The 26,322-nt window shown below is 44.9% G+C and overlaps 1 protein-coding gene across 1 annotated transcript in view; it reads left to right on the forward strand.

Annotated features, from left to right (window-relative positions):
• The first annotated feature begins 989 nt into the window (after nt 1-989).
• The window catches only part of m1ap (meiosis 1 associated protein), a 60,422-nt gene continuing 35,089 nt past the window's right edge, over nt 990-26,322 (forward strand). The window contains exons 1-5 of the mRNA XM_055664850.1: nt 990-1,507; nt 5,479-5,664; nt 15,906-16,095; nt 21,478-21,651; nt 25,425-25,587. Coding sequence (XP_055520825.1) covers nt 1,250-1,507; nt 5,479-5,664; nt 15,906-16,095; nt 21,478-21,651; nt 25,425-25,587 — 971 coding nt within the window. The 5' untranslated portion in view covers nt 990-1,249. The remainder of the gene's footprint in view (nt 1,508-5,478; nt 5,665-15,905; nt 16,096-21,477; nt 21,652-25,424; nt 25,588-26,322) is intronic.

Consider the following 26,322-nt stretch of genomic DNA (forward strand, 5'->3'; position numbering starts at 1 on the left):
TTCCTGGCCCTTGCAGTGTACAGTTCATCAATGGAGGGAAGGTTGCAACCAATAATCTTCTCTGCTGATCGGACGACCATGATGGAGAAGGTGAGAACAGACTAGGATGGCCGTGTAGAATTGGACCATCATTGCCTGTGGCAGATTGTGCTTCCTCAGCTGCCGCAGGAAGTACATCCTCTGTTGTGCCTTTTTGACTGTGGAGTCGATGGTAGCCCCCCACTTACCCATAGGTCCCAATATTCACCACTCCCGAGAGAGGGAGGGGGGTAGAGAAGAAGATGGGGCAGAGAGGGAGGGGCATAGAGAGGGGGAGGGGGGTAGAGAGGGAGGGGATAGAGAGGGAGGGGGATGGGGTAGAGAGGGAGGGGCAGGAGGTAGAGAGGAAGAGGGAGGGGAGTAGAGGGAATGCAGAGGATGGGGGAGGGTGGTAGAGAGGGAGAGGCAGAGAGGGAGGGGAAGAGATCCTACACCATCTTCCTCTTCATTTCCCTCATCCTCCTCCCATCCCCTGCCCCAGGACCTACCTAGGTCACAGAGCAGCGCCAGGGCCTAGAACTCGGCCTGGGGTTCTCGTACTCAACCCGGCCCAGGTTGTAGACCCAGGCTCGTCCTTGGTTCCAGCGGCAGCCTCCAGCCGTCAGCTCGGCCGCCACCTGGGCTCCAGTGCAAGTTCCGACTTCACCGTCCCTGACCCTGGACCCAGGCTGGTCTTTGGTTCCAGCAGTGACTTCTTCAGCCCCATTACAGCCCCATCATGGCCCCATCCCAAGCCCCTGGCTCGGTTCTCACTCCAGCTCGAGCACCAGGCTCAGCTCCAACCAGGGCCCGTGGCTGCACCCTCGCCACCAGGTGTTGGGCGCCGGCAGCTGCCGCATGAGCGCTGGAGTGGCCCTCCCTCTCAGAGTGCCCCGTCCTGCCTTGCGAGTCCATTTAGGGCTGTTTTTTAAATCTTTAAAGGATTAGAAAGTTCGGAAATATAAGTGGGAATGCGACGGGAATACATTTATCACCTCGAGGGGGGAAATGTGAGTAGAATGTGTGAAAATGGGAAGGCTGTGGCCTAGCATTTGTAAGGAAATGAGAATCAAACAGATTGTGCTCAGATGACACACACCCACACACACACACACAAACAAGATGAGCATTTTAGTTATATAGATAATTCAAAACTAACAAAACATATTACTTTTTTCATCAATTGTGATCTTCATCTGTAGGATTGCCTGAACTATAAATTTTCTGTGAAATGAATTCAGAAAGATTAATGTCGGAGAACAGGAACAGCTTTAATAATAAAGCCAACTCTGCTATAATGACGAGGCAGCCATCTCGAATCCTTGTGGTGGATGTTACACCTCCTTTCTGGGCAGACGTTTGCTCCAATCTTTGTGAATCCTTAGAAAACTTCTTTGCTTTAGCCTGCAGCTTGGGTGGGTCATGCCGCCTGCCTCTCTTCAGTCTTTACGTGGTTCACAATCAACAGGAATGTCTTCTCCCTTTTGTGGTATGTAAAAATAGCATGCATAGGCAATATAGTTTAGTTTTTTTAGTTTAGTTTAGAGATACAGCGTGGGAAACAGGCCTTTCGGCCTACCAAATCCACACCGACCAGCGATCCTCGCACACTAACACTATTCTACACACACTAGGAACAATGTACCAAGCCATATTGACCTATACGTCTTTGGAGGGTGAGGAAACGGCAGATCCCGGGGTAAACCCACGCAGGTCATGGGGAGAACGTACAAACGCCGTACAGACAGCGCCCGTAATCAGGATCAAACCCTGGTCTCTGGCACTGTAAAGCTGCAACTCTACCACTTCACCACCGTGCCGCCCTTATCGCTGCACCACCGTGCTACCCTATATAAGTAGATCTCATTTAGTTATCGGTCTTCTCGCTATTTGAAAATAAGAAATGGTTTGAATTCAAAGTTTACAAATCCACTCAACAACAATAATGATGCAGTGAAACGACACCTTGTCTCGCTCTGCAACCCAGATGATACAATACTCTTAATTTATTGTATAAAGCCCAAGTTGTTCAGCAGCCAGAGTTAACCACAGAAATCTGGCTGCTCTCCAATAAGCAACATTAATAGAAGTTTGGGTTTTCAAGGAGCGTTTAAATCGGAATTAACTAGAGGATTTAAAAAAATGTTTACTTTTGAAGATTTTATCCTTGTAAGAGTGAGGAATTTCCTCCTGTGCCGATAAATACGAATGATTATGGAGAAATTACATCAAATTGGCATTTCTTCAACGTTCAAAATAATAATAAGATTTATTCATGGATTTATAGAATTGTACAGAAAAGAAGCAGGCCGTTCGGCCCAATGCTTATCTACATTTCCCTTTGTCCAAATGTGGCTATATGTTTCCAAATCTTTCCTATCCATGTGTCTTTTAAAGATTGGAATTGCACTCGCATCTACAACCTCCTTGTTTTAACCCACCACCCTTTGAATCAAAACCATGCACCACAAATCAATTTTAAATATTTCCCCTCTCACCTTAAACCTGTACCAAGTTTTAGTCTCCTCTACTCTGGGAAAAGATTTTACTCTACTCCGGAACAAGGGCAGAGTCCCCGTAGTCCTCACCTTCCACCCCACTAGCCGTCACATGCAACAAATAGTCCTCCGTCATTTTCGCCACCTCCAACGTGACCCCACTACTCGCCACATCTTCCCATCTCCCCCCCTATCTGCGTTCCGCAAAGACCGCTCCCTCCGTAACTATCTGGTCAATTCTTCCCTTCCACCATTTCCTTCGCTCCATAGATGCCGCCGCACCCGCTGAGTTTCTCCAGCACTTTTGTCTATCTCGGAAAAGATTATCTGTCTATGCTCCCTCATAATTTTATAATAATAATCTTATTTATATAGCACATTTTCAGTCAACTTGCATTGACCCCAAAGTGCTTCACATAATTACATTACATTACACACAGGCAAAGGTGGGTGAAGTGTCTTGCCCCAAGGACACAACGACAGTATGCACTCCAAGCGGGATTCGAACCGGCTACCTTCCGGTCGCCAGCCGAACACTTAGCCCATTGTGCCAGATATTATAAATATCTAGACGCTCAGCCTCATTCCTTCCAGCGATAACAGTCCTAGTCAATCTGGTCGTGCTTTATAATTCAGGTCCCCCAGCCCAGGCAACATTCCTGTCAGTCTTTTCTGCACCGACTCTAGCCAAATTATATGCTTCCTATAGCGTGGCAACCAGAACTGCATACAATATTCCAAATGCAGCATAACCAATTTGTAGTATTGTAATGTGGCAGCCCAATTACTATACAGCAATAGCGGAAAGATTCTATACACCTTCTTCACCACTCTATCTACCTGCGCCACTTTCAGGGAACTATGTATTCATTACCCCAAGGACTCTTTCCCCAAGACGATGCCATTCACTGTGTATGTCCTGGCCCAAAATCAATCACTGAGTTAAATTTCATCAGCTATTCTCTTGCCCACTTTTCTAGATCTTGTTGTAATCTGAGACAATTCACTTTACTGTCCACTATTAAAACAATTTTGGTGTCATCTGCTAAGTCACTAATCATGCCACCTACGTTATCCAAATCAATTATATATGAAGTAGAATAAAGGATCCAGCACTGATCTCTGTGACTTGTCTCCAATCTAAAAAAACAACCCTCCACTATCATCCTGTGTCCTGCCACCAAGCCAATTTTATGTCCAATTAGCTTGCCCAGGATCCCATATCTTCAAACCTTCTGGACCTGCCTACCACTTGAGACCTTGTCAAAGGCCTTGTTAAAGTCCACATGAACAATAACCACTGTCCTGCTCTTGCCAAACCTCCTGGTCACCTCCTAAAAAAACCTCTGGCGGGTTGAGACGAGAGTCGAATTTTAAAATCAGTTTTATTAACAAAATGATTAAATCAACGGAGTAACACAACACGGCCAATACAAAGGTCAAACCACAACTGTGGTTGAGAACGACTGAAGGGGCATCGCCCAGAAAGCGCATGAACACAAACCCCTCCCCATAGTCACTCGACCGAAACACCTGACCGCAGGGTTCGATTACTTGCGGGCACCAGCAGGTGCCGCTACACCTCAATAAAATTTGTGAGACGATCTCCAACAAACAAAATCTATTGGTTTTGTAATATTTTATGCTTTTGAGTTAGTGACCATGGCAAAGTTTATTCACTCTGTCTATTTCCCACATGGTTTTATACACCTCAAAAGATCATCCCTCATCCTCCTGCACTTCAAGGAATAAAGTCCTAGCCTGCCCAACCTCTCCCCATTGCTCAGCCCTCAAGTCCTGGCAACATCCTTGTAAATCTTCTCTGCACTCTTTTCAAATCCTTGGAGGGGAGGGGGGAGAGGGGAGAGGAAGGGAGGAGGGGAGGAGAAGAAGAGGGGGAGAGGAGGAGGGGGGAGAGGAGGAAGGAGGAGGAAAGGAGCGGGGGGGGGGAGCAGCGGGAAGGAGCATGGGGGAGCAGCGGGTGGGAGTGGGTAGCAGTGGGGAGGAGTGGGTGGCAACGGGGGGGAGCGGGAATCAACCAAAGGACTGCAAGTTCTTTGGAATTGTGAACATTTTCATAAATAAGCCGAGAAATAAAGCATGAATTTTTCAGATAAGGCGATTCCAGGATGAAAATCTCTACCGGAATATGTTAAAATTTTACCGTTAGCGCGTCGTCTTTTCGGGAAGACGTGATTATAAACAAATAAACAAATACACACACAAATAAATACATCCACATATAAGATCAGATTTTTAAGTATATAATAGAAGATAAGGGAGTAAATGAAGAAGGCAAATCGTTTAAAGTTGCTCTTGACCATCTCAGCAGTTACAGCATTATATAGTTAACCCAGCAGTATGAATATTGACCTCCAACTTCATAAGCTTTGCTTTCCCTCTCCATCCCTCCCCATCTTAGTTCTCTAGTCTGACTGTCCTCCTGATTTAATTTTAGATTTGTATGCTCTGTTGTCACCTTCCCCTAGCTAACAATGATCTATTCTCCATTTCCTTGATCTCCATCCCCTTTGATGTCTCGTTTTCACACTTTACCCTTCCATATCTCTGCATCTCCGTCTCCCCTGACTCTCAGTCTGAACAAGGGTCTTGACTCAAAACATCACCCATTCCTTCTATCTAGAGATGCTACCTGTCCCACTGAGTTACTCCAGCATTTTGTGTCTATCTTCAGTATAAACCAGTAGCTAGCTGCCTGCCGTCTCACCTGGATAAGGTTTGTCAAATGATTGGGAATCATTTTGGGATAGGAACACCTAAAGCATACGAAGGAATGTAAATAAGAAAACCGAGGCAAAAGAAACTGCAGAGGAATGTCTTAACACAATTTCTTTATGAACTGGAGTCAAGTCAAGTCAAGTTTATTCGTCACATACACATACGAGATGTGCGGTGAAATGATTGAGTAATTTTTGAAATTGTAATTTTTCTTCCTATGTAGCAAGTGAAAGGAAATTTTCCCAAGCTGCACTCATGCATATCAGAACTGAGATCAATGCCAAAAGAAGGATGTTTGCGTGAAAAGCCAGGCTCGTTAAAGCACGCTGTGGAGGATGGCCTCTTACAGTTTAAGCAGTACATGAGGCACGTGACTGTAGGTGGATCACTGAATAGCTGCACAGTGGAGGTATGAATACTTCCTTCAAACTATTTTATAGCCTCATTATCAACATTATAAATGGTGACAAATGGAATTTAATCCAGACAATGGTATGGTAATACACTTCGGGAGGTCACATTCTTGCAGGGCAGATAGAGTTAACTGTAGGGACCTGAGGCTCATTGGCATAAGGAAAGACCTTGAATATGAGTCCATAATTCCCTGAAAGTGGCAACACAGGGATAGGGTTGTAAAATAGGTATTTGGAATGTTTACCTTCCTAGGCCAAGGCATTAAGTATAAGTGTTGGGATGTCCAGACTCTGGAATAGCTTTTGTTATCAGGCTTCTGAATGGTCCTTCCATAAGCTAGATCAGTGGTTCCCAACGTGGGGGGTACGCCCCACAGGGGGGCAATTTGATTTTTAAGGGGGGCAATTGAGCGCGACTGAGGAGGTCTGGGTCCAAATTTTCGATTTTTATTTTTTTGGATTTTCCATCAGGTAAACATATGTAGTTTATGTTTCAGATGTTATTTTGAGTAAATAATTTTTTTGGGGTAAAAAAGGTCTTTATTGTGTAGTTATTACATAATCACCGCGCCATCGCTCTTCATGCACGTCGCACGAAGCACGCGAGGTCATGGGAGAACCTTATTTATTGAAATGGATTTAGAAATGCGATTCAAAGAGCTTTTGCTAAGTTACCCTTATAAATGAAAATGAAATGAAATGAAATGAAATGAAATGAAATGATTCAATTTATTGTCATTGTCAGTGTACAGTACAGAGACAACGAAATGCATTTTTAGCATCTCCCTTGAAAGGGAGACACAGGGCGTCGCGGTGTGCCCGCGCCTGCCGCCGTAACATTCCATTACAGGCAAAGGTGGGTGAAGTGTCTTGCCCAAGGACACAACGACAGTATGCACTCCAAGCGGGATTTGAACCGGCTACCCTCCGGTCGCCAGCCGAACTCTTAGCCCATTGTGCTATCTGTCGTCCTCCGTAATATCTATTTCCTCCGTTTTCTCTCAAGGGAAAGCAAGGGGGGGGGGGGGCATCAGGATTTTAGAGGTGATTAGGTGGGGCATGGCCAAAAAAAGGTTGGGAACCACTGAGCTAGATTCATCTCTACTCCATTGCGGAGATTGGATGTTACCTATGGAAATGATGTGCTACAATGCTGAGAACGATATTCTGCACTCAGTACCTTTCCTTTTGCTCTATATAATGTACTCGAGGTTGACTTCATTTTAATTTATGTATAGTATTATCTGACCTGTTTGGATAGCATTTCACTGTAACTAGCACTAGAAACTATAAGATTAGATTATGAGATCTTCTGTATCTAGAGCTAGAGGAATGGAGGGGCAGGACAGAGCCATGCTTTGTCAGGACCTTCCATGCTTTGTCCTGCCTTCCCCCCCCCCCCTTTAAAACTCTTCAAGACCTGCCCTGCTTTGTCCTGGCCCTCAAGGTCCTGCCATGCTTTGTCTTGCCCCTCCAATCTTCTTGCTTTCTTTCTCCTCACCCCTGCAATTAATCTAGAGAAGTGTCCTGATCCGGAACATTACCTATCCATGTTTTCCAGGGATGCTTCTTGACCTGTTGAGGTACTCCAGTGGCTTTCCAATGTTTAGACAGATGTGGGCCTAGCTTAGATGGGGCATATTGGTCGACATGGACAAGTTATGTTGAAGGGTCTGTTTCCATGCTGTATGGACTCCATGCACTCTCTAAATTAATTTCTAGACTTAGTGCCCTCATCCCACAAAAACAAATAAATAAAGTAATTGTGTGTTTGTAATATTAAGTGCAATGCATTTACGACATTACCTACTTTTCCAAAACATTTCTGTTTATTCTAAACCAGTAGTTTTGTTACTGAAATTTATGGAAATAGCTTGAAACTGCTGCCAAGAAATTGAACCTATTTGTGTCTTAATTTTAAATTGTACATTAAAATCTTTTTGCTCATTTCAATATGTTGACATATTTAGGAACAGTTCCTGTGGATTGGAAGGTATCTAATGTTATCCCACTTTTTTAAAGAAAGGAGGGAGAGAGAAATCAGGGAATTATGGACCAGTTAGCCTGACAATTATAAATAGGATGAAATAGCAGCACATTTATATAGCAGTAACAGGATTGGTCCGAGTCAGCATGGATTTACGAAGGGGAAATCATGCTTGCCTAATCTTCTGGAATTTTTTGAGGATGTAACTAGGAAAATGGACAAGGGAGCGCCAGTGGATGTAGTGTACCTGGACTTTCCGAAAGCCTTTGTTAAGGTCCCACATAGGAGATTAGTGGGAAGAATTAGAGCACATGGTATCGGGGGTATGGTACTGACATGGATAGAAAATTGATTGGCAGACAGGAAACAAAGAGTAGGGATTAATGGGTCCCTTTCAGAATGGCAGGCAGTAACTATTGGGGTACCGCAAGGCTCGGTGCTGGGACCGCAGTTAATTACAATGTTAATTAATGATTAAGATGAAGGGATTAAAAGAATTACCCTTTTAGCAAATTTGCAGATGACACAAAGCTGGGTGGCAGTGTGAACTGTGAGGAGGATGTTATGAGGATGCTGGGTGACTTGGACAGATTGGGTGAGTGGGCAAATGCATGGCAGATGCAGTTTAATGTGGATAAATATGAGGTTATCCTCTTTGGTGGCAAGAACAGGAAGGCAGATTATTATCTGAATGGTGTCAAGTTAGGAAAAGGGGAAGTACAACAAGATCTGGGGGGTCCTTGTTCATTGGTCAATGAAAGTAAGCATGCAGGTACAGCAGAAGAAAGCTAATGGCATGTTGGCCTTCATAACAAGGGTAGTTGAGTATAGGAGCAGTTGTACAGGGCCCTAGTGAGACCACACCTGGAGCATTGTGTGTAGTTTTGATGTCCAAATTTGAGGATGGACATTCTTCCTATTGACAAAGTGCATCGTAGGTTCACGAGGTTAATTCCTAGGATGGCGGGACTGCCATATGTTGTAAGAATGGAGCGATTGGGCTTGTATACACTAGAATTTAGAAGAATGAGAGGGGATCTTATTGAAACATAAGATTATTAAGGGATTCGACACGCTAGAGGCAGGAAACATGTTTCCGATGTTGGGGGCGTCCAGAACCAGGGGCCACAGTTTAAGAATAAGGGGTTGGCCATTTAGAACGGAGATGAGGAAAAACTTCATCACCCAGCGAGTTTTGAATCTGGATTTCTCTGTGGAGGCCAATTCTCGGGATGCTTTCAAGCGAGAGTTAGGTAGAGCTCTTAAAGATAGCGGAGTCAGGGGATATGGGGAGAAGGCAGGAACGGGGTACTGATTGTGGATGATCAGCCATGATCACAGTGAATGGCAGTGCTGGCTTGAAGGGCCGAATGGCCTACTCCTGCACCTATTGTCTGTTATATATATTGTTTATTGACATCAATTTCCTGTTGAGGTATTTCTCATCTGGAAAGTGAACTGGGCACGTCCAGTTGCAATTCATTCTAGCTGGTGTCATTTCCCTGTTGTATTTCACACGTGACAACATCATCAATGTACACAGTCAATGCTTCTGAATTACTGTCAGAAATTGGATCAAAGGTTTGTAACCTATAACCTTTGTTTTTCACTCACTGTTAAACAAGGAATAAAACACTGAAAGTCAGGAACCATATGTAATTTAATGGGTCCCGGTGGGCAGATCAATTTTATGTTTCTAAATCCTTCATATTCATTTTCATGTGCTGCCTTTTTGTACATCTGCAGCACAGAGAAAGATCAAAGTAACTTAAGAGTCTCAAGAGTCTCGAGTGTTTAATTGTAATATACCAGCAAATTTGATTAAATTAATCCATTGGAGCAATAAAATTTATATTTGCTGCAGCTTTAGAGGCGCATTAATGCTCTGCCTCAAACAAATATACAATAATCAATAATACAATAAATAAATAATCTGTAATACTAGGTAACCAGACCATAACAGTGCAAAACCAAAGTATGTAATGCATCTAAGACATAGTCCAGTGTAGACCCTTGTTGCTGACGTAAGGTTGTGGTTAGTGCTTTGCAGTTCAAGAGCATTGTACACCGACCAAGTTTTTCATATTGGGCTCGTACCATTTGCCTGCATTTGGCCCATAGCCCTCTAAATCAGGGGTTCCCAACCTTTTTTGTCCCGTTTACCCCAGGCAACTTTAATAGCACATATAAATGTTATTTCAGTTATTTAATGATGAACTTAACTAATGATGAACCTATAAACGGTATACCGGAACCCAACACAGTCAGTCAATGAGAAAAAATATGTTCAAATCCAGAATCAACAAATTTACCCCCTGGTTAGGCAAAATGTACCCCCTGGGGGGTAACTTTACCCCAGGTTGGGAACCCTTGCTCTGAATACTTTCTATCCATATATCTGTGCAAGTGTCTTTTAAAAATTGTATCCACTTCCATAGTTTCCTCTGGCAACTCATTTTAGATACGGACTACCCTGAGTGAAAAGGTTGCCCCTGAGGTCTCTCTGATATCTCTATCTCTCACCTTAAACCTATGACCTCTAGTTTTAGAATCCTTGAACCTGAAAAAAAATGTGAGCATGTGGCGGCCCCTGGCGGTGAGCCACGCACAGTGCGAACCCTCGGCTCTGGAGGGGGGAGTCACGTGTCTGGGTGACGGGAGGAGCATGTCACGGGGCTGCCCTGGGAGTATTTAAGGTCGGGCACGCCCATGCTTTGGGCGTGGTAGTAGGGAGCTGTATGGTAGCGAACAATATAGATTTATCGGCTTAGACAAACTTTGTGTCCCGCCTCATTCTTGGCTGGACTGTTTTGAGTCCCGCCACAAGCATTCACTTTAACCATGCCCTCATGAACTTGTACACCTCAATGAGTTCACCCCCAGCCTCTTACCTCCCAAAGAAAGGAGTCTCGGCTGTCTAACCTCTCCATATAACTCAAGCCCGCAAGCCCAGGTAACATCCTGATGAATTTCTTCCACATCCTTTCCAACAATGACATCTTAACCCAGAGACCCGGGTTCAATCCCGACTACGGATGCTGTCTGTATGGAGTTTGTACATTCTCCCCATGACCTGCGTGGGTTTTCTCCGAGATCTTTGGTTTCCTCCCACACTCCAAAGACGGGTTTGTGGGTTGATTGGCTTGGTAAATAGAAAAATTGTCCCTAGTGGGTGTAGGATGGTGTTAATGTACAGGGATCGCTGGTCGGTGCGGACCCGGTGAGCCGAAGGGCCTGTTTCCGTGTTGTATCTCTAAAATAAACTAAACTAAAAAAACTAAAAATCTTTCCTATAGCCGGGCAACCAGAACTGCACACTGTACTCCAAGTGTGGTCTCACCAACAACTTGTACAGCTGCATCATGATATCCCAACTTGTGTACTCAATACCCGACACAACAATTAAATGTGTTCTGTAAATGACATGACAGCTATGAGTCTACAAATAACTGCTGAATGTAAACACATGGATTACATTTCAGTGCCCTGGAAAAGCATCATAGCAGTCTCTTGAAGAAAGTCCCATTTTTCAATTTTTGTATGGTGACTCCAAATTTTTGTAAAATCACATAAGCTTAAAAAGAAACGACAAAATAATGACTGATTTAGTATGATTTAAACTTAAATAGTCTAACGGGAAACTAGCGAGTTTGAGGTATAGAATGAATCAGGAAGTCATGATGCAGCTTTATCAGGTTTTGATTGGGCCACATTTAGAGTATTGTGTGCAGGGAGGATGTGGAAGCTTTGGAGAAGGGGAAGAAGAGGTTTACCAGAATGCTGCCTGGCTTAGAGGATATTACTATAAGGAGAGGTTGGTCAAACTTGGATTGTATTGTCATTGGAGATCCTTGAACTATCTTTAATTGGACGTTATCTTTGGTGGCAAAAACAGGAAGGCAGATTACTATCTAAATGGTGTCATGTTGGGAAAAGGGGAAGTACAACGGGATCTGGGTGTCCTTGTTCACCAGTCAATGAAAGGAAGCATGCAGGTACAGCAGGCAGTCAAGAAAGCGAATGGCAGGTTGGCCTTCATAACAAGAGGAGTTGGGTATAGGAACAAAGAGGTCCTTCTGCAGTTGTACAGGACCCTAGTGAGACCACACCTGGAGTATTGTGTGCAGTTTTGGTCCCCTAATCTGAGGAAGGACGTTCCTGCTATTGAGGGAGTGCAGCGTAGGTTCACGAGGTTAATTCCCGGGATGGTGGGACTGTTACATACTGAGAGAATGGAGCGACTGGGCTTGTATACTCTGGAATTTAGAAGGATGAGAGGGAATCCTATTGAAACATGTAAGATTATTAAGGGTTTAGACACGCTAGAGGCAGGAAACATATTCCCGATGTTGAGGGAGTCCAGAACCAGGGGTCATAGTTTAAGAATAGAAACATAGAAACATAGAAACATAGAAATTAGGTGCAGGAGTAGGCCATTCGGCCCTTCGAGCCTGCACCGCCATTCAATATGATCATGGCTGATCATCCAACTCAGTATCCCGTACCTGCCCTGAATAAGGGGTAAAGCATTTAGAACGGAGATGAGGAAACACTTTTTCACACAGAGAGTTGTGAGTCTGTGGAATTCTCTGCCTCAGAGGGTGGTGGAGGCAGGTTCTCTGGATGCTTTTAAGAGAGAGCGAGATAAGGCTTTTAAAGATAGGGGATGTGGGGAGAAGGCAGGAACGGGGTACTGATTATGGATGATCAGCCATGATCACATTGAATGGTGGTGTTGTACTTCCGGTGGCGCTGGTGCCGGCAGCCTTCACCTACAGCCCGGTATCTTTTTGTTTTTTTGTTTATTTAGTTATGTAAAAGTTTGTTTTTTTGTGTTTTTTTTGTGTTTTTATGTGGGGGAAGAGGGCACGGTGCGGGAGATACCGTCCTTCAGCCGCTTCCTGGTGAGGACGCGACTATTATTCGAGTCGCGTCCTCGCCCCCCCCCCCCCCCTCCCCCCACAGCGGCCTACCTACCTGGATTGGCGCGGCCTTTCCTGCCGGGATCGACCGGAGCTCCAGCAGCTGCGGGACAGCGCTGAAACATCGCGGGGCTGGCGATGCCTTACCAGGGGTCGCAGTCTGGAGCCCGGAGTGCTGGACCTGCTGCACCAACATCATGGAGCTGCGGTTTGCGGAGCTCCCAACGCGGGCGGCGCTGATGAACAGCGCGGGGTCCTGCGACTCTGCCCGGCTCGGCCTGCGGACTCAGGAGCTGCAGACTCCGGCAGCGGGAGGCGGCTGATCAGGAGGTCCGGGCCGCTGAGGAGGAGGATGCTCACCGTCGGGGTGCGGCGTCGGCATTCCACCAGCCCGGCGTGAGGGCCTGAACATCGGGCCACCCGGGGCGGCGACTGCGGGTGCTCGGAAGGCCCCGACCACGGATGAACACGGAGGGGAGGCTGGCTGGACTATGGTGCCATCCTCACCTTGGTGCCATTTATGTTATGTTGTGTCGTGGACTTTCTGTGTTTGTGCTTTTTTTAAATTCAATTTCAATTTTATTTTTAATATGTTTTATTATTTATTTATTATTTATTTATTTTTTTTGTGATTTTTTTTTATGATACTGCCTGTAAGGGAAATTCATTTCGTTGTCTCAAATTGAGACAATGACAATAAATTTGAATACAATACAATACAATACAATACAATAAAGGGCCGATTGGCCTACTCCTGCACCTACTGTCTATTGTCTATTTTGCACTAAATGTTGTATCCTTAATCCTTTATCTGTGCACTGTGGATGGCTTGATTGTAATCATGTATAATCTTTTCTTTGACTGACTAACATGCAAATAAAAGCTTTACACGAAGGTCTTCAATTATTTTCACGTGACAATAATAAATGAAACTAAACTAAACTAAACTTTTAAAAAATGAGCACCTCTCTGAAGAAGCGTCCCGACCTGAAACATCACCTACAGTCTGAATGTGTTGTAAGGAACTGCCGATGCTGGTTTAAACCGAAGATAGACACAAAAAGCTGGAGTAACTCAGAGGGAGGCAGCATCTTTGGGGAGAAGGAGTGGATGATATTTTGGGTCGAGACCCTTATTCAGACTAGTCAGGGGAAAGGGAAACGAGAGATATAGGAACATTAACCCAAACCCTATAGTCTGAAGAACGGTCCCAACCTGAAACGTCACCTATAGTCTAAAGAAGGTTCCCAGCCCAAAAACTTGCCTATAGTGTGAAGAAGGTACAACCTTCAGAAAGCCATCTCAAACGTAAAGAGATTCTTATGGACTAATCTGGAGACTCAGATGCATGCCGGGCAACGTTAGCCATTTCCTCCAAATCCAAGCTATGGCCACGCGTATGGGCCCCAGCTATGCCTGCCTCTTTGTAGGGTACGTCGAACAATCCCTGTTCGAGGCGTACCGTGGCCCTATCCCCCGAACTCTTCCCCCGCTACATGGACGACTGCATTGTTGCTACCTCCTGCACCCATGCAGAACTCAATGACCTCTTCCATTTCACCACTAATTTCCATCCGGCACTCAAATTCACCTGGACCATTTCCAACATCTCCCTACCATTTCTTGATCTCACTATCTCCATCACAGGTAACAGACTACTGACCGACATCTACTACAAACCCACTGACTCCCATAGCTATCTACTACACTTCTTCCCACCTTGCTTCCTGTAAGGACTCTATCCCCTACTCCCAATTCCTCCCTCTACGCCGCATCTGCACCCAGGATGAGGTGTTCTAGACCAGGGCATCGGAGATGTCCTCATTCTTTAGATAACGATGGTTCCCCTCTTCTGTTATAGATGAGGCTCTCACCAGGGTCTCCGCCGTATCCCGCAGCTCCGCTCTTACTCCCCATCCCCCTACTCGTAACAAGGACAGAGTCCCCCTTATCCCACCTTCCACCCCATCAGCCATCGCATACAACATATAATCCTCAGACATTTTCGCCACCTCCAACGGGATCCAACCACTGGCCACATCTTCCCATCTCCTCCTCTTCATGCTTTCCATGAGACCGTTCCCTCCTTAACTCCCTGATCAATTCGTCCCTTCCCACCCAAACCACCCCCTCCCTGGGTTCTTTTCATTGCAACCACAGGAAATGCTACACTTGGGGCTTTACCTCCCCCCTCGACTCCATCCAAGGACCCAAGCTGTCTTTTCAGATGAGGCAGAGGTTCACCTGCACCTCCTCCAACCACATCTTCTGCATCCGCTGTTCCACGTGTCAACATCTCTACATCGGCGAGACCAAGCGCAGACTCGACGATCGCTTTGCCCGACGCCTCCGCTCAGTTTGCACCAACCAACCTGATCTCCCGGTGGCTCAGCACTTCATTTCCCCTTCCCATTCCGAATCCGACCTTTCTGTCCTGGGCCTCCTGCATGGCCAGAGTGAGGCCCAGCGCAAATTGGAGGAACAGCACCTCATATTTCACTTAGGTAGTTTACACCCCAGCGTTATGAACATTGACTTCTCTAATTTCAGATAGTCCTTGCTTTCTCGCTCCTTCCTATCCCCCCTTCCCAACCCTTCTCGACCCAAAAAGTCACCTATTCCTTCTCTCCATAGATGCTGTCTCGCCCGCTGAGTTCCTCCAGCATTTTTGTCTACCTTTCATTTATTTCTATGCTCACCTCAAAAGGGAGAACAACTATGTATCTCAACGAGCCCCCACACCCCCGACAAAATGGTGATCACAATCTCCAAAGTCGACATTATAAGATCCTTCATGACGATGAACCTTTGGAAAATATCTGGCCCAGGTGGTGTCATAAGGTTAGAAGGGATAGGAGCAGAATTAGGCCATTCGGCCCATCAAGTCTACTCTGCCATTCGATCATGGGAACAGGCCCTTCAGACCACCAAGTCCACGCCGACCATTGATCATCTTTTCACACTAGTTCTATGTTCTCCCACTTAGTCATCCACTTCCTACATTCTAGGAGCAATTTACAAAGCGGCCAAGTAATCTGCACATCTTTGGGAACTTCAATGGTTCAATGGTTCTTTATTGCACGGTGAAATATTTTGCCCAGCCCACAAATGCACAGTTACCATATTTTGGCATTGATTACAAAGAGAAAGTTCAAAGTCCGGTCCACATGCTTTGAAGTACTGGAGCACCCCCAGTGCAGGTAAGCCCCAAGCTGCTGCAGGCCCACAACCCGACACCCCTTTCCTTGCCTGACCGCCTTTTGTGGAAACTGGAGCACCCGGATGTTCCTAATCAACCATTGTCTCTATTTATTTATTGCCTTTGCAGATTACAGTACTTACCAGCCAGCCTGGAAAACAAGTGGTGAAGCAGCTTGAATCAGGTCTCAGCGAGACTGATTTAGTCAGTGTTAGGCGCTTACAGGTACTGCATGTATCCAGATGCAATACAATGGAATTGATGGACATGCCTTGCAGCACACAGTCTGTCCCATCTGATGAAGAAAGCAACTCTGATGGTTTGTATTTGGAGTAAAAATCATTTATTTATTTCAGTTACCGACTGTTTTTATTCAAAGCTACCTGTATTCCTTATTGAACTTTTTGACAGAAATTAGGTCATTCAGCAAACTTCAGCAACCAAAACTGAAAACTTGCTGATCTGTGTGGCTTAGTATTACATTGACATACTTGCACACACTGCCACCAGACAAGCTCAAATATGCTGATTCAGTATTTTTTGACACCCATTAATAAGGTAGATTTTAACTTACGGTTGTGGAAAATAAATCATAGCGTGATACAGTGTGGAAACAGGCCCTTCAGCCCAACTTGCCCACACCAACCAACATGCCCCAGCTACACTAGTCACATCTGACCGCATTTGGTCAACATCCATCTAAACCTGTCCAATCTACAGTATGTATTTGTCTAACTGTTTCTTAAATGATGGGATATTCCCTGCCTCAACTACCTCCTCAGGCAGCTTGTTCCATACATCCACCACCCTTTGTGTGAAAAACATACCCTTCAGATTTTTATTAAATCTTTTCCCCTTCACCTTAAACCTATGTCCTCGATTCACCTATTCTAGGCAAGAAACTCTGCGCATCTACCCAATCTATCCCTCTCATAATTGTATACACCTCAATAAGGAAAGAATGTTTTGGCTGGTGGGAGAGTCTAGGACCAGAGGTCTTCAGCCTCAGAATTAAAGGGTGTTCCTTTAGAAAGGAGGTGATGATCAGCCATGATCACATTGAATGGCGGTGCTGGTTCGAAGGGCTAAATGGCCTACTCCTGCACCTATTGTCTATTGTCTATTGAGTTGTTATGGTCTCTACGGAGGGCTGTGGAGGCCAAGGCAGTGGATATTTTTAAGGCAGAGATAGACAAATTCTTGATTAGAACGGGTGTCAAGGGTTTTGGGGAGAAGGCAGAAAAATGGGACTAGGAGGCTGAGATCAGCCATGATTGAATGGCGGAGTACACTCGATGGGCCGAATGGCCTAATTCTACTCCTATAACTTGTGAACGTGAAGATCACCCCTCGTGACTCCTGCGCTCCAAGGAATAGTCCCAGCCTCAATCTCTCCCTATACCTCTGACTCTCCGGCCCTGGCAACATCCTTGTAAATCTTCTTTGTATCCTTTCCAGCTTGACAACATTTTTTCTATAGCAAATTTTAGCAACAGTGATAGCAAATCTTGTATCTATCTACATTAGCCTCAAATTTATAAATAAATTATGAACAAATATTTTTATGATCTGAACCTTTATTTTTATTTACACGAATTAAGAACTTTTTATTTGAAGCTCTTCTGTCTCAGACTCAGGAAACAAAAACTAAATGTCTGTAACATTAGTATATTTATATAAATATGCCTCTGTTTTTGTTAATGTTCCTACACCCATATCAACCCATTGGGCAAGAGCTCAATTTTTTTCCAAAAAGCATGCTCGAACTTCATTAAAAGACTCTGGTTTTCATTACTGTTATTCATTGATTGCACATCTGCTTGGGGTCGGAAGCAGATGAGGGCAGGAATTATGTATCTGTGTAACACGAGCCAGTCAACCTCATAAAATGGAGTTACTGTAAACTCTGGCTCCAACCACAGTGTGATTTTGAAGAGACTTGTGCTTGCAACTATTTCAGGCAGGGCAGCCACATTCTCTGATTGTGTGTATAGATCCTTTTTTTCATAAAACATATTACGGTACAGCTCAGGAACAGCCCCTTCAGCCCACAATGTCTGTAAAAACAAAACTTGCTAACCTTAATGTCACTTAGACAAACTGATCTTTAGCTCTGTGTGCCACGTAATCCAAATCCCATCTATTCCCAGCCCTATTCTCTCTCACATACCCAGGTGTTCGAATGCCACCTAAAGCGTCTCTTAAGGATGCCATTGTTGTATCTACCGCTCGTCCACTAGCAGTTACTGCCACAGCGGTGTTCCAGGGGTACCCAGGACCACCTGCCCTCTCCCTGATGGACACCTACACCTCCCGCTGCCTTAACAGGGCAAAGAAGATCATCAAAGTCCTGCACAAGCTTGTATTCTCATTTCACTTATGATATATAATGAGGCGGTTTAGCTCATTGGTTTGTGCCATGGTTATCAGAGCAATGGCATCAATCCCATTTCCCAATTGTACGCTATTCTCTCTCACATACCCATCGGCTACCTGCATTCTCAATGCCACCTACCTGCATTAGGTGACATTTACTTGTTAAGTCAAGTCAAGTCTCATTTATTTATATATCACATTTAAAAAACAACTCTAGTTGGCCAAAGTGCTTTACATTTGTTATATGAATAGTATAAACAAATAAACTACATACATATATACATATAGCCCTCGCTCAGTGGACGTCAGGAAAGGCTTGGGAGTATAGATAGGTTTTTAGTCTTGACTTAAAGGAGTCGATGGGCAGTTCTGATGGGAAAGGGGATGCTGTTCCACAATCTAGGAGCTGCAACTGCAAAGGCGCGGTCGCCCCTACTAACCTGCACAATTTTGGAATATGAGAGGAAAATGCAAAATCCTAGCAAATATCAGGTGGTTGCAGGGAAAAAGTGCAAGTACATACAAACAGGACCAGAGTTCAGCAGTGGCCGATGAACTTGAGAGCTTTAGAGATGTGAGTCAGCAGCACTAACTGTGGTGACATCCTTTACAAGTACTAGGAAAAAGTTCCTGCAAAGAGCAAAATGGTAAAGGCTAAATAATCTGATTTCATGATTTTTGTAAGAGATAAATATTGGTCGGGTGCTTTGGACATTTTCCTCATTTGTTTTCATTCTGAGCCCTTTGGTTCTTGTTTCTTTCCTTAATGGGAACAGCTGTCTCTATTTCCTTTGCTTAGACTCTTCATGATTTTGAATCTCTATCAGATTCAGATTCAGATTCAATTTTAATTGTCATTGTAAGTGTACAGTACAGAGACAACGAAATGCATTTAGCATCTCCCTGGAAGAGCGACATAGCAAACGATTTGAATAAATAATAACAAGTGTCCGGGTGGGGGGGGGGGGTGGTGATTGGCAGTCACCGAGGTACGTTGTTGAGTAGAGTGACAGCCGCCGGAAAGAAGCTGTTCCTCGACCTGCTGGTTCGGCATCAGAGAGACCTGTAGCGCCTCCTGGATGGTAGGAGGGTAAACAGTCCATGGTTGGGGTGAGAGCAGTCCTTGGCGATGCTGAGCGCCCTCCGCAGACAGCGCTTGCTTTGGACAGACTCAATGGAGGGGAGCGAGGAACCGGTGATGCGTTGGGCAATTTTCACCACCCTCTGCAATGCCTTCCGGTCGGAGACAGAGCAGTTGCCATACCATACTGTGATGCAGTTGGTAAGGATGCTCTCGATGGTGCAGCGGTAGAAGTTCACCAGGATCTGAGGAGACAGATGGACCTTCTTCAGTCTCCTCAGGAAGAAGAGACGCTGATGAGCCTTCTTGATCAGAGTAGAGGTATTGTGGGTCCAAGAGAGGTCATCGGAGATGTTGACTCCCAGGAACCTGAAGCTAGAAACACGTTCCACCTCCGTCCCGTTAATGTGGATGGGGGTGTGCGTGCCGCCTCTGGACTTCCTGAAGTCTACAATGAGCTCCTTGGTCTTCTTGGAGTTAAGGGCCAGGTTGTTGTCAGCGCACCATGCTGCTAAGTGCTGGACCTCCTCCCTGTAGGCCAGCTCATCGTTGTTGCTGATGAGGCCAATCACTTGTATCATCTGCATACTTGATGATGGTGTTAGTACCATGTACAGGTGTGCAGTCATAGGTGAAGAGGGAGTAGAGGAGGGGGCTCAGCACACAGCCCTGTGGTGTTCAGGGTGAGGGTTGAAGAGGTGTGCTTGTCTAACCTCACAGACTGGGGTCTGTTGGTTAGAAAGTCCAGTATCCAGTTGCAGAGGGAGGGGTCGATGCCCAGGTTACCGAGTTTGGTGATCAGTTTTGATGGTATAATGGTGTTGAATGCTGAGCTGTAATCGATGAACTTGTGGGCGGCATGGTGGCGCAGTGGTAGAGTTATTACCTTACAGATCCAGAGACCCGGGTTCGATGCTGACTATGGGTGCTGTCTGTATCTTCTTCTCCCCGTGAGTTTTCTCCCACACTCCAAAGACGTACAGGTTTGTAGACTAATTGGCTTGGTATAATTGTAAATTGTCGCTAGTGTGTGAAAGATACTGTTAGAGTGCGGGGATTGCTGCTCAACACAGGCAGTTTAGTTAGATTTCATAGTGTCAATATCCTGATGATTGTTGGGAAAAAGTTGCTCCTGAATCTGGACGTAAAGTTTTCAGACTCCTGTACCCTCTTCTCAATGGCAGGGGTGAAATGAGAGCATGAACAGAGTGGTGTGGGTCTCTGATGATGCTGGCTTCCTTTTTGAGTTTCCTTCAAACTTCTCGATAATATTCCTCTTATTGTGCATTACTTTGGTTTCCGGATTAAACTGCTTTCTAACCAAATCACAAGACCCTGAGATGGGACATCACAATTAATTCATACTGATACACCTGTCAATAAGTAAGATTCAGAGTGAGTGGGATCAAAAGGTAAGATCTATAAAATAATAATAATTATAGATCAAAAGGTAAGATCTATAAAAGAATGCAAGGCAGGTTGAGAATAAATAACCAAAAGGATTAGAATGCAAAATGAAGTTGGCAATGTGACAATTACAGAATTAAATGCCTCATTGCTGAGAACTATATTCTGCACTCCGTATATTCACCTGTTTCTCCATCCATTGTACTTGAGTTTGAACTGATTGTAACTAAGTATGTAACTAACATATCTGATCTGTATGGATAAGCATGAAAAACAAAGCTTCTCACTATCTCAGTACGTGATAATAATATATTGCAAAAGAGAAAAATAGGAATATTTTGGGAAATTGTTCTCAATTGAATGAAAGTTCAAAAAGATCACATTAAACCATATGTAGCATGGAAACATGCCCTTTGACCAAACTTGCTCATGTCGACCAAGATGCCCCATCTATAGTCCCACCTGCCCGCGTTTGGCCTGTATCCATCTAAACCTGTCCTATCCTGATGGATAGAAATGTTGTGCATCTGTCACAACTTGGAACTCCCCAATTTAAGTTGGCCAGGCCAGGCCATCCCAAACATAATTTCCCATCAGCTAGTGAATGATACTGTAGACCCTTTGTGAAACATGGTTCATAAATTCCAGGAGCAGAATTAAGTCATTTAGCCCATCAAATCTACTCCGCTATTCAATCGTAGCTTATCTATCTTTCCCTCTCAATGCCATTATCCTGCCTTCTTCCCATAATCCTTGACACCCTTACTAATCACTGTCTACTAGTCAGCACTGTTTTTTTCATGTTTCCTTATTTAATCAACGCGTTTTTCTGTGCAGATTGCTCCATCCTGGGGACAGATATCGACCTGCAGACAATTGGAAATGACACAGTCAGTCTGGATAGTTTCTTCAAGAGTTGGTTGCACAACCATGAAACAGATAAGGAACATCTCCATTTGTTGCTTGCAGATACACGTCTTCCCAGATCTGCAGAGAGAAGTAATCAAAGAAGCAATCTAGGAAAATAACTATTTTGAGGCAACTTGAGCACATTTAGATTAAAAAGCAAAAGTTATTTAATCTTTTTGCGAATATTACAATTCCCACCGTTCCTTTCTTTCATCTGCCATCCGCTCCCACTCTGGTGGGCAACTTTCCCTCTGTTTCTTTGTCCCCACTCATATAGCACTCTCCCATCACCCAGTCCAATATCTACTTGTATCCCCTCTTTTCCCTGCCACTGAACCCTTCCACCGATATCCCTGCCTCGGCATTACACTCCTCTTCTCGTATCTGACATCCTTTTGTCTCCTTTTCACCTCTAACCTTTGTCACTATCTCAGCCCATCTGTCAACTCCCCCCCCCACTAACTTTTATCCATCTATCACTTGCCAGGCTTTGTGCCACCTCATCTCACTTTTCCAGCTTTCTCCCCCCTGCTCCATCAGTCTGAAAAAGGGTCTTGACCCAAAACACCTTCAGCACTTAGTGTTTTGCTCAAAATTCCAGCTTCAGCAGTCTCTTCCCATTTACGCTGGGCCTCACTATCGCAGTGCAAGAGGCTGCGGTCAGGTCAGAATGGGAATGGGATAAAAGTGGCATGCTGATCACTCCTGTGGACTGGGCGCAGGAGTTTTGAAAAGCAATCTCCCAATCTGTATTTGGTTTCTCCAATGTAGAGGAGACCACATTATGAACACCGAATACAGTGCATTAGATTGGAAGAAGTGCAAGAGAATGGAAGCTTCACCTAAAAAGACTGTTCGGGCCCATAGATGGTGGCAAGGGAAGAGGTGAATGGGCAGGTGTAGCAGTCTGAAGAAGGGTCTCAATACGAAGCGTCATCTGACAATGTTCTCCAGATACGCCTCCTGACCTGCTGAGTTACTCCAGCAAGTTGTGCGCTTTTGCGGCATGTCCTCCAGTTGTGTGGAAAGTTGCCATGGGACAGAAGTAGTGAGTAGGGATGGAAGAGGGATCAAGGAAATTGTAAAGTAAGTGGTCCCCGTGAAATACAAAGGTGTGGAGATGAAAAGATTGAAACTGGGAAAAAGAAATGCCAACTTTACATGAGGCAGAATGAGAGGATATTGAATCAAAAAAAAAGATACAAAGTGCTGGAGCTCTTTCAGATCTCCCTCCCCCACAACAGCCTGGAGAAGGATTCTGACTGAAACATCAGCACAAATGCATTGATCAACTTCCATTTTGACCCAAGTGAATATTGAAGTTGACTCAGTGAGTCAGGCAGTATTTGTAGAGGGAATGAATAGGTTTGGACACAAAACGCATTGAGTTAACGCCAGCACTTTGTGTTTTACTCAACGTTCCAGCATCTGAAGTTCATTGTGTCTCCATTATGACCAAAGATCATAGAGCACTATGTTATGACCTGTTTGTCTCCAGCCTCCCCCCCACTACGGAAAGAGGCCCAGCATTCAATATATTCTAACGAGGCGCTTTGTGGGAGTGGCGGCGCCTAACGGCAGCGGCTCGACTACAGTCGTCTGTCTTTTTTTATTTTTTGTCTTGTTAAATGTATGTCTTTGAGTTAGTTTTTATTATTTTTTTTGCTGTGTATATGTGGTGGGGGGGGGGGGGGGGCTGTCGGGTCTCGGATGTCGTTGGGCCTAACATCGTGGAGCCGGCGGCGACCTCCGGCCGGGACTAACCTGAGGGCTCCAGTTGCAGAGCCTGCGGAACTGACATCGCGGAGCTGGCCAACTTCGGAGCGGGAAGAGCTGTGGTGGTGTGCGGCTGCGACCCGACTTTTGGAGTTCGGAGGCACCGGCTGCAGACCCGGTGGACGGGAACATCGGGAGCTCGCAGGTCCCTGGTGGGAGACCGCTTTTCCGAGCTCCGCAACGGCGACTTCTCCCGCTGGAATCGCGGGTTTAAGGACATGGAGCTGGGGCCTAACATCGCCCCGCGTGGCTTAAACGGCCTCAGGACTTACCATCGCCCGCCGGGGGCTTTAACATCGGAGCCCCAGTTCGCCTCGACACTGCAGTTGGACTACTGAACCTCGGGAGAAGGAACAAAGGGAAGAGATAAAGACTTTGCCTTCCATCACAGTGAGGAGATGTTGGAGACTCACTGTGATGGATGTTTATGTAAACTGTGTTAAGTGTGGGTCTTGGATTGTTTTGTAATGTTAAAAAACTAGAAATTATATTTTGTTCAAACCTAGGTTTGAATGACAATAAATAGCATTCTATTCTATTCTATTTGCACCCCTCCAGAAGAAACATTGAATTCTTCAGGTAAATTATTATTGTTTCCCATTATCACGAATGTGACTTCTTCTCACCATGTTCCTACAAAATGGCCTGCTAATGCTCATTATCACCTAATCTGTCTACACCAAGAGGCTTTTATCATGCAAAAAACAAAGTGCTGAAGGAACTTAGTGGGTCAGGCAGCATCACCAGAAGGGAAAGGACCAGGATTACTGGGATGTTTAGTAGAGATACAACATGGAAACAGGCCCTTCACCTTACCAAGTCCATGGCGATCATTGATCACCTGCTCACACTGATTCTATATTATCCCTCTTTCATAACCACTCCCTACAGTAGGGACAATTTACAGAGGCCGAGTAACTTACAAACCCACATATCTTTATTACTTGGGAGACATACAGACAGCACCAAAGGTTATGATCAAACCCAGGTCTCTAGCCCTACTAGCTGTGCCACTATGCCGCCCTAAAAGTAGGAATGTCAGGAAATGGTGGGAGAAATGTGTGTGCATCAAGATGAAGGGTGGGGGGGGAGGTAAATACTTGAAATTGGAGAATTCAATGTTCATACCGATAGCTTGTAAGCTACTCGTGGATATGAGGTGTTATATTTTCACAGAACTTCATATTGGGTTAATATGGAGCTATGTTAAATTAGGCATCCAAAAATTATAAACAAAGTCTTAAGGTCCTTTATTAGGATGGTTATTGCTCTTGTGACTACGTGTCACATAGGGTCTATTAATGATCTGTAAACATAGAAAATAGGTGCAGGAGTAGGCCATTCGGCCCTTCGAGCCTGCACCGCCATTCAATATGATCATGGCTGATCATCCAACTCAGTATCCTGTACCTGCCTTCTCTCCATACAGTATCAGTGTGGCAAGAAAATGGACAGCAGGAGGAACTCAGTGGGTCAGGCAGCCTCTGTGAAGCAAAATGGATAGATGTTTTGTGTTGGGACCGTTTTTTTGTCTGTCCATTTCCTTCCAAGTGCCCCACTCCCACTGACTTCCTCCAGCTGTCTGCTTTTTGCTCATCAATTCCGGTAACCAGTTTTTTGTGGCTTCAGTGTCGATAATTCTGTTCTGTGTTGTTGTTGATATTAAAATAATTTATTAATTTTTTAGATGTTTGTTTTCGATTTTAGCTGTGATCATGTCAGAGGGCGGTGGAGGCAGGTTCTCTGGATGCTTTCAAGAGAGAGCTAGACAGGGCTCTTAAAAATAGCGGAGTCAGGGGATATGGGGAGAAGGCAGGAACTAGGTGCTGATTGGGGATGATCAGCCATGATCACATTGAATGGCGGTGCTGGCTCGAAGGGCTAAATGGCCTACTCCTGCACCTATTGTCTATTGTTTATTGAGTCGTTATGGTCTCTACGGAGGGAATGGACAGACAAGGATCATACCAACTCCCAACAAATGTAACATGATCACAACTGAAATGGACAGACAATGTTTCGGATTGGGACCCTTCTTCAGTTTGATTTAGAAAAGATCTAATGTTAATGTATGATCTTCTAATATGACCTTTTCTCAAATACAGCTTGCCTGAAATGTGATGTTCAGGAGCGAATCATCAGTCCTGCCCTCCTTCCTGGATCTATTGACTTCACTGAGAGAACCGAAAGTCTCAAAGACATCCAAAAGATTAACAAAGCAGCAAATTCAGGAGCCCTCCAGTACAAACTCCAAGTTATAAAGTACGCTGATATTTTTTGAGCTTATGCTAAAGACTAAACAGTACCTCTTAGAGAGAGAGAGTCATAGAGTGATACAGAGTGGAAACGGGCCTTCGACCCAACTTACCCACACCAGCCAACAATGTCCCAGCTACACTAGTCCCAGCTGCCTGCGCTTGGTCCAGATCCGTCCAAACCTGTTCTATCCATGTACCTGCCTAACTATCTCTTAAACAATGGGATGGTCTCAGCCTCAACTACCTTCTCTGGCAGCTTGTTCCATACACCCACCACCCTTTGTGTGAAAAAGTCACCCCTCGGATTCCTATTAAATCTTTTCCCCTTCATATGTCCTCTGCTCCTTGATTCTCCTACTCTGGGCAAGAGACTCTGTGCATCTACCCGATCTATTCCTCTCATTATGAGTGGTTCTCTTCAAGCTGTTGACTTTATGGCCAGGTACCATCTTTTCTCTTGGTAGAGCCCTTTGATGAGGTACTTGGGAGGCTGATGAGACAAGTGCATTTGAAATAATCTATATGAAATTTGGGAAGTCCTTTGAGGCAATGAATAAAACCTGTGGGATCTAAGGGAGAATGGCAAATTGGACTCATAATTGGGTTAGTTGATCCTAGGCCACACACCATCCTGGCCACACAAGCATCTCACCACTGCCATCAGGAAGAAGGTACAGGAGCCTGAAAACTGTAACGTTCAGTTTCAGGAACAGCTTCTTCCCAACAGCCATCAGGCTAT

The sequence above is a fragment of the Leucoraja erinacea genome, chromosome 48, assembly GCF_028641065.1.
Source record: "Leucoraja erinacea ecotype New England chromosome 48, Leri_hhj_1, whole genome shotgun sequence".
Lineage (NCBI taxonomy): Eukaryota > Metazoa > Chordata > Chondrichthyes > Rajiformes > Rajidae > Leucoraja > Leucoraja erinaceus.